Source organism: Thalia democratica, chromosome 4 (assembly GCF_965202585.1).
Source record: "Thalia democratica chromosome 4, ktThaDemo2.hap1.1, whole genome shotgun sequence".
NCBI classification, from domain to species: domain Eukaryota; kingdom Metazoa; phylum Chordata; class Thaliacea; order Salpida; family Salpidae; genus Thalia; species Thalia democratica.
In genome coordinates this window covers 31077924-31087310 of record NC_139168.1, presented here as the reverse complement: position 1 = coordinate 31087310, position 9387 = coordinate 31077924, and the positions used below count along the sequence as shown (strand labels likewise).

Below are 9387 nucleotides of genomic sequence, written 5' to 3'. Positions count from 1 at the left end.
TAAAAGTAGGGATTTTGAACATTTCTAAAACATTAAATAAAGTGTATTGAATTTAAAAAAAATAATGTTGAAGGTATTAAACTTTCTAATAAAATTAAGTTATGGTATAAAAGTTATTTGAGTGTAAATTACCATGAAAAACTAATAAAATCACATAATATTTTTACCTTTTGTGTAGCAAATTTTTTTTTAATTCTTCGAGTTATTTATGTTTTAAACTTTTATGTTTTGACCACTTCAATTGAAAGTTTACCACAAATAATTTATAACAGGTATATAATCAAACTGTTTTAGTTAAACCATGTAAACAGAAAGAAACAATGAAGTATTTGTTAATATTATCTTTACTATTGGTAAAGTTTGCAAGCTCTCTTGAAAAATGTAAGTTAAAATATAGTCAGTATAAAAAGTTTGTAGTAGTTAAAATAGTTTTACAGTTCTCTACTCTAGACTAACTAGTTAGGGTGAAATTTAAATTTTTCTTAACGTTTTAAAGATTTGTATTACTAAACTTATCTCAAAGTTTTATTATTTAAAAAGATTTTTATGTGGTTTAATGTTGCTGATCAGCTTTGTTTATGTTATATATTCAAAAAAAAAACACTAAAGAAAAAAATTGAATAAAGTTTAACATGTTTGCTAAATCAGTAGCTTTAGAAATTTTCAAAATCTGTGTTGGTTGTTACTAAAAAAAAATTCTGTGCACAATAAAAAACTTAGAAAAACTCTTTAATTTTAAAACTAATCTTAAAGTGGCTTAGTTACTTATATATTAAAGTTTTAAACTAAATCTAGTTTAGTACTATATAATTTTTTTTTTAAACAAACTTAAATGCATTGCATGTTTATTTTGGAAATACCTGTTACTCATCTAAATTAAAATTTACAGTGAATGCGCACTTTTAAAACCACTTATCTAAATAAAATAAAATAAAAAATAAAAGTTAATGTTAAAAAGGATAACTAAAATATTGTCATAATCTTCGTAAAATTTCCAGTGGAAGACCCAGTGTTATTGCTAGCCAACCAGAAGAATGTTCTTCTATTATCAGCAAATCCCAACGGAAAAGAAAGAGCTATTGCTTCCAGATTGCAGCAAGCTGCATCAGCGGATTTCTTGTTCAATGAGCAGCTAATTTTCTGGGTGTCTAACCTTGACAAGGTATTTAGTTGTACGATGTAAAATCGAACAAGTAGTAAAGTTTAGAAGTTGATTAGTACATCAAATTGTAAAGTTGAGTAACGTGCAGCAGTTATATTATATTATAGTTTTACTTTTTATGTGTATATGTGTTTCGTGACTAACTGTTTTCTATTGATAGTTAATACATTATATTTTAATAGTCAATTTTTGAATAAAAATATATTTTGTTGCAAATAAAAGTTGTTCTTATTTGTTTCAGCTGTAAACCTCTTAAGCGTTTATTTGACTAAAACTTTAGATTTATAAAAAGTATATAGTGTTTAAAAAAAAGAGTTTTTTTTTTTATAAAAACAAGTCAAGCAATTAACAAAATTCAATTATTGCTTTCTGATCTTTATTTATTGAGTTAAACAAAGTATTTTCTGCTATTTATTTAATAATTAAGAAAAAAGTGAAAAAGTTACAAAATTTTAAAATATTTTTTGTTTTTTATTTTTTAAGTTGAAGGTAAAATGTAGTCACAATTTTTTTTTTTTTTTTAATAAAAACTTAAATACAAAATATTAAAATAAAATAAATACCTGGATATTCTGAAGGCGTTAAGTTTTTAAACAGGTTTAAAACTCATATTAAAATTTAATTTATTTTCTAGTCAAATATTATGTTGGTGAATATGTCTTCTGAAGCACCAAGAGAACCACAAGAACTCCCCATAAAAATAGGAAAAGCTGAAGGTATTGCTGTTGACTGGGTGAGTTTAATTCAAGATTTTTATTAAATACCGTTGATAAAAAATTAAATGGCAATATAATGTAAATTACTGTGTTCAGCTTATTTCTAAAAAGTTTCACACGTATTTTAAAATATCAAATACATGATTATACGTTTTTAAGTTTTGCTAAACATCTAAATTATACAACTAAATGTACCTAAAGTAGTTTACACATATGTTTTTGGGTTAGTTGACAGTAATGAATAGCATCACCTTTGCATAAACCAACACTTTTGCACTTTATTTTGGTCAAATAGTCGAATTTAAAATCAATTAGCAATCTATTTATTTCTAAGAAAACATTTTAAGGAAAAAAGTCTTTAATTATAAAAGTTAAAGTTTGAACATTTAAAGCTTTTGCAAAAAAGGCTCTTTGCATTTGTGAACCTATTCTCACGTTTTTGCTGTTGTATATTTACAATATTGATTTTGCACATCTACAGTACATATTTAAACACGTTTTATCCATATCAGGGTTGCCACTTTACCTGGAAAAAGCTGTAATTTGAGAAATTTTGAAAAAAACCTGGAATTTTGAACAAAAATCACCAAAAAACCTGGAATTTTAACAACTTTCACATGTTCAGTAGTAAAATTTAGATTTGACTCAAAGAATCTATCATATAAATAAAAAGTTTTTGTAATCATCAAAAGTCTTTTTTATTAAAAAACATATTTAAAGTAGCTATACAGTATCTTTTCAATGTTTTAATGCTATTTAACACAGTTTCTTACCTTAAACTTAACTTTAAACTGAAAATAGACCCAAAATGTGTACATTTAAAAACCTGGAAAAATTTTTGAAAAGACAAGTGGCAACCCTGCCATATGTTTTTTTTCAAATCAACGCATAAACAAAAATGGTATTTACAAATACTTACATTCAGGTTAGCAGAAAATTATATTGGACTGATAGCATGTCACGTCGCATTGAAGTTAGTAATTTAAATGGTGACTACCGCAAAGTTCTAGTGTGGAAAAATATTCACTATCCAAGAGCAATAGCTGTAGATCCATTTAGAAAGTTAGTTTTATATTTTTTACATCTAGAAAATAAGTCTAACAACTACTTAGATCTGAAATTTATAAACTAAACTAAAGTTTTCAAACGAAAACAAGTTAGCTATTTTATGTTTATTAACATAAATAATAAAAATAAAGTATAACATGTATAAATGTGATAATAAGAATTATGGTACCTTGAAAATTTAAATTTAAATAACTTTCAATCAACCAGGTACTTGTACTGGACTGACTGGGGCTACATGCCGAAAATAGAGAGGTGTGGAATGGACGGGTCCAACAGAAAAGTTCTGGTCAAGAAAGACATATACTGGCCGAACGGACTTACCGTAGATTACGACGAAGGCAAAGTGTACTGGGTTGATGCCCAGTACCACTGGATCAGCCGGATGAACTTGGACGGGACTGAAAGGTGAGATATTTTTGTGTGTTTTTTTTTTTCGAAGGCTTTAAAAATTTACTCTTAATAAAGTTTCTTGTACTGGAACAATTTCTATTGAAGATGTACCTTTTAGCTACAAAGTAATTTACTAAATTTGTGTTTGTTTGAAAATGAGGTGCTTATTTGAATGACAATTTTCAAAAGTTTACTGTTATTCTGCTTCAAACAGAGAGAAAGTAATTGATGACATGCAGGTGAAACAGCTTCTAGGCATCAAAATTTCACCCAACATTCCAGTTGATGAGAACAACAGAACCGTCAGGGTTGGCAGGACCCACTTGAACCCCTACCCCCACAAACTTGAGCCCTACGAGTACAATTTGGTAGGCTGTTTGTTTTTAACTCCTGGAGATAATTTTTTGCTATTAAAATGACAAAACAGAAATATTACTAACACTACATGGTTTACTGTTGCTTTTAAATGTAAAGAACAACACGGTATAAACTAGTTGTAAACATTTGGAGTCGTTCTATTTAGTACTATTCTAAATAAAATAACAGTGTGAATTTTTTATGTTCTCGCAATATAAATATTATGACGTCACAGTTGTACGGCGCCAAGGATCAGACCTACTCGCTGCTGGGCCACCCGTTTGCCATTTGCGTGAGCAAGGACCGATTGTACTGGACCAACTGGAACACGTACTCGATCAACGCCATCAACAAGAACCTCACCGGCAACCCGGAGAAGGTCAGGACCACCCAGAACGACCCCATGGACGTGCAGGTGTACTCTGCCGAGCGACAAAAGCAAGGTTTTGATTGGTTGTGTTTAATAAATTTTCGCTGGTGGTTTTCACAGCGTAAGACAAAAGATTTTTTTTTGTCAACTTGGGTGGTACGAAGAACTTTATCATTTGAATTTTTCATTCTGTGTGAAAATAAAACCATAAAAAATTACAAAGTCTTTGAAGATTGTTTGCATAATTTTGTATATGTATTTATCAAGTTTTAATTAAATCGTTTTTTTTTGGTTCTATTAATCTACATATTCTTTCAACTAAACATGTTTTGTATTTAATTTAGTTACACTTCATTTGAAAAAATAGTTTGGTACAAAAACTTAAATGTTTTTTTTGCGTAGTTGAGTAGTTTGGGTTATAAGTTTTTAATGTTTTTATATATAAAATGAAAGTAACTGATTGTTTATGTATTTCAGTTTTTAGTTTTAAAATGAATTTAAAGCACCAATTTTTTTAATGGTATTCTTAAGAATAAAATAAAATATACAGCAGTGTTATCTTCATTATAGGCTTCTTGTCTATACATTATGTTTTGGGAATTTATTATAAAAAGTTTTTTACAGAACGCTATTACTATAATATATAAGTGTAAGTAAATTTGTTTAGATAGGTTATTGTATCTTAAATAAATCGTGTATTTGTTTAAAATATAAACGCTTTGTTCAGTGCACATAAATGCTTGAAAATCAAGTAAATCAAGCACAAAGCCAGAATAAGAAAGCGAGCATAAAGAAAAGTATTCATTCGGCTGATCTTCAGAAAGAGCGCGGCTCGTTTGATCTAAAATCTCTCTCGTGTTGTTTTTTCTATTCTCTCGTTTTCGAGCGTCGATTTCGAAGACACGGCGGCGTTCGGTGCTTTGAAGTTTCCTTTGCCGTTGTTTTCGTTCGTTTCGCTGAAAATTCTTCTATTTTGTGAGCGGCTTTATTTTTGCGCAGTGCAAAGGTTCTCACAGCCCGTGCGAGAATTGTCTGCAACTTTTGGCACAGCTATTGCTTTTTATTTATCACTCTTTTTAATTCTTCGTATTACTTTAAATTTTTTTTGCTAATTTTTTGTAACAAGAATGCTTAAATAACTAATAGTATATTTAATTCAAACTTTAAACTGACAAATAGTTTTCTAGTATTGAGTTATATACTTCAAATGAACAACAATGCATTGTTTTTTAGAAAAACTACCTTGAAACTAATATGCATTTTTCTATATTAAGTTTTTAAATATTATACTAAAAAAATAATTTAGATGCTTTGGAAGGCGAGCCTTTAAAGTAATTTTTTGATAAGAAAGTAGAAAATATTGTGTATAAAGATTTAAAAGTAAAATATTTCAATCACTTTTATAACATCTATAAGTATTAATATCAATTAAAAAAAGAACTTTTACGTTTTTAGTATGTTTTGATTGTATTACATTCTAATACTGATAGTTGCATATTTCAGTGCCTGGAAACGTCGGGTGTCGCCATGGAAACGGCGGGTGCTCGCACCTGTGCCTGCTGTCCCCATCGAAACAGGGATTCAGGTGTTCCTGCCCGACCGGCATCAGGTTGAAACCGGACGGAAAAACCTGCCACGAAAGTTTGTTACTTTTTATTTTATAAAGTAATTTATTTCTTGATCATCTTGATCATGCAAAATCTGAAAACAAAATAATTAAAGTTAAAACAAAAATTGCACGGCAGTAAAGCCTGAAGACTTTTCAATTTTCTTTCACCTCGCAACCATTTTCAATCTTGATGACTTCAGCGAACAAAAACTTCAAGGGGCGAGCTGAAAAGTGCTCGATGCGCGAAACAGGAAAAGGTTAAGAAGATAATGAAAAGTTGAAGCCCCGTTCAAACGAACGAGCGCCGAAACGCTGAAGGGGGCTCACCTCTCTCTTCTTGCTAATTTCCGACTTTAAACTTTTAAAGTTTCTTCGGCTCAATTTAATTATTTTTCTTGAGTTTTCGAGTTTTTTGACCTTTTCAACCACTTGTATAGTCTCAAAAGTTTTTTGGTTTTTAGTAAGTGTATTTCACAAATTTGAATTTAAATTTTTTAACTGTCAATTGTAAGTATTGAACATTCTTAAAATTGTGATGCTTAAAATTACAAAGTTCGTTAAAATTTAATATAATACGTTTTAAAAATCGTTAAAAAACAGTGTAGTTTTGAAAAGTAAGAGCTTAAAAAAAAGTTAGTAAAGCTAAAATATTAAGAGAATTTCAAAAACTGAATGCATATACAAACTTGTCACTACAGATTGAAAAAGTGCAAAAAGATTTTTTTTTAATAATTCATTTAAACCAACACGAACTGTTATTACGTCACAGGCCCGCGAGACGTCGTCATAGTGGCGATGAGAAACGACATCCGCATGGTTTCCATGGACACCGAAGACCAGACCGACGTCATAATTCAATCGGAAGTAAGCAACGCGATCAAAGTCGATTATGACGTCACGGAAGGAAAAGTCTACTGGGTCGATGACGACACGAGAGAAATAGTGCGGAGTGATGTAGACGGAAAAAGTTTGTTTTAATAAATAGGTTAAATTGAAAAAATATATTTGAGTGGTTGGAAGTCGTAATTACTTTGAAATATGCTTTTACTAACCAATTTTTTTTTTGGGAGCTAAAGTTTTTCCAAGCTTTAATTTTGCTTAAAAAAACAAATCAAGTTTGCTTAGCTACTATAAAAGTTACTACTGGTAGTTTTCGGAAAAAGTATTTTTTTACTCAGTAATATTAGCTGCATTTTAAGTATTAATAGGATTAGCATTTTATATGAGCGCTTAAACATATCCCTAAAAATTTTTGCAAGTATTCAAGTAGTTCTATATCTATTATTTATTTTCACAGTTTGTTATCAACAAAACAATGTTTTAATCCTATATTGGGGTATATGAGATCATCAGTTGTTATAAACAAATCTGAAAAAAGTTTTTGAACAAAGTAAATGGAAGTTATGTAAAAATTAAATAAAGTAGTTCGGTTAATTTTCCGAAAACTGATTAAAAAACTGAAACAGAAGTACTTTGATTTGCAACTTTTTCGATAATTACTGTCAGGTTATGAAGACAAATTAGTAACTTAGCTACTACTATTCTATCACAATTCTACAAATATTTTGCCTTTGAGAAAATACCAGAGATACCACAAAGATAATAATGTTTAAACCCTTAAACACCATCTACAAATGTACTTCAATCAGGAAATACTGTGTTTGCAAAGTTTAAAATTTTACCTAGTTAAGTCGATTTGCTTCCTTAACTTTCTATAAATAACTTTCTATAACTTTCTCTTGGTATTTTGAGTGTGCTTGTAAAATATTTGATGTATTAATTTGTTTGTTCAATCGTTTCAAAGTCTAACTTTTATGGGTTCAAAAGTACAATGGATAAACAAACCATTAGAAAATGGCGCCTTTTTAGATTGTTTGTTTCTCGTAAACTTGTACTTACGATGTTTAGATAATATTTACTAGCTAGGAAAGAAAATGCTTTTAGTAAAAAAAAAAAGTGTTAACGCTTTATTCGCAAAACGTTTTTTTTGACAAAGAAGTTTTATGGTTATACTAACTTGGTAATTAGGTTATACGAAATATTTAAATGCCTTGAATATTTATTTACAGTTTACTTCGATGTATTAGGTTGTTTGCAATTTCAAAACAAGTTTTCAAACTTTTCATAACATCTACTCGCTACAAACTCATTAACTCCCGCAAGCTATTTCAAATTCGAATTATTTCGTCGCCTTATCGCGCTTGTTAAATGCTAATAAGACGCCTAATTCGACGCACTTATATAAGGTTGAGCCTAAACAGTTTACTTTAAACAACAGCCGCGTTGCGAAAAAAAATCTACTTTTTATCGGCGCTCAAATCTAAACCGACAAGCGAAAATGCCCGGAGCGTCCAAAAACGAATTCCAAAATCAATTTGATGCTTTTGAATTTCCCAGCCGCGTTTCGCTTGCGTCACGTGACGATCCGACACGCCCGAGCGAGCACGGTTGCTAACGAGCCGTGTCCAATTATGATGGTTGCTAAGCAGCTTCAACGGGTAAATTTGTCTGAGCCACTAGTAACATGGAAATAGTACTGGCATTTTTTTTAGAAACTACACTGTTATATAACGGTTTTAGATCGTTAGTAGATTTTACTATGCTTCTTGTAGCATTAAAAAAGATTTTGTTTCATGAATGAAAACCCGAACATAAAATGAATTTTGACCTAAATTAATTATGAAGAATTTTTTTATTTTTTGACTTTTGAAAGTAAATTTGAAAGAAGAAAACAAAGCACATGTATTTAAACGTAAAACAAAGTTTGTATGTAATGCTTCTGTGCATTAATTATTGCAGTCGTTATTTCCGTCATGACTTAAACGTAACAATTATAATAACAAAATCGCATATTTTTACCCAGACCGAGAGACGGTAGTTCGAAGCGCGTTCCAGCAGAGTGACGGATTATCGGTGGACTGGATATCCGGCAACATGTACTGGACCGACACTGAGAGCAACAGCATTTACGTCAGCAAAAACGACGGTAAATGGAAGAAGTTGCTCGTAGAAGGACTTAACCAGCCCAGGTCGGTACTTTCTAAATAATGTTTTTTTATTCTTTTTGTCACGATTTGAAAATAAATAAAGCCTTCATGAAAGTTTTATTTAAACTTTGGCTTTCTAGTTACGTTATAATTTTTAATTGCATTAACTAGTTATATTTTCAGTGTAACATTTAAACATTAAAAACTTTCATTCAAACACTTTTAGTCCAAGTAATTAAATATTTAATTTAAAACACTTTTCTCGTCAGGTCGATCAAAGTGGACCCGATCAACGGCCACCTGTTCTGGTCGGACTGGGGCGAGGACACCAAAATCGAAATGTCCAATTTGGACGGCAGCAACAGGTCCGCACTCGTATCAACGAACATACCCTGGCCCAACGGTAAATTTGCCATAAGTTTTTTCATCAACAATTTGCAAAGTACTCAAGTTTATTAACTACTTGTTTTAAATGAGTTGAGTATTTTGCTCAATTCATTTCTTAAAAAAGAGCCAGTTTATTGTTTACAACGAGCCTTTTCGTTTATGTCTTTATTACCAAGCTTTATTAGGAGTTAAAAATATTTAAACATTCAGTTTGTTTATTATTAAAAAGTATCTTGTTTAAATTGTTTAATTAAGTTTACTCTTGCTCCAAAAGGGTTTGCTCTTTTTGTTTGAACAAAAAGATTTTTTTTATTCCATTCACGAGCATAATCAGCGTTTGA

The 9387-nt window shown here is 30.2% G+C and overlaps 1 protein-coding gene across 2 annotated transcripts in view; it reads left to right on the top strand.

The window, feature by feature from the left end:
* The first annotated feature begins 277 nt into the window (after positions 1 to 277).
* LOC145834805 (low-density lipoprotein receptor-related protein 5-like) overlaps positions 278 to 9387 on the top strand; it is a 30820-nt gene continuing 21710 nt past the window's right edge. For both annotated transcript variants that reach the window (XM_082942317.1, XM_082942316.1), the window contains exons 1-11: positions 278 to 381; positions 999 to 1162; positions 1797 to 1895; positions 2804 to 2940; positions 3154 to 3351; positions 3551 to 3704; positions 3929 to 4136; positions 5567 to 5704; positions 6442 to 6639; positions 8536 to 8701; positions 8929 to 9062. In XM_082942317.1, the coding sequence (XP_082798443.1) occupies positions 321 to 381; positions 999 to 1162; positions 1797 to 1895; positions 2804 to 2940; positions 3154 to 3351; positions 3551 to 3704; positions 3929 to 4136; positions 5567 to 5704; positions 6442 to 6639; positions 8536 to 8701; positions 8929 to 9062 (1657 nt within the window). In that variant the 5' untranslated portion in view covers positions 278 to 320. The remainder of the gene's footprint in view (positions 382 to 998; positions 1163 to 1796; positions 1896 to 2803; positions 2941 to 3153; positions 3352 to 3550; positions 3705 to 3928; positions 4137 to 5566; positions 5705 to 6441; positions 6640 to 8535; positions 8702 to 8928; positions 9063 to 9387) is intronic.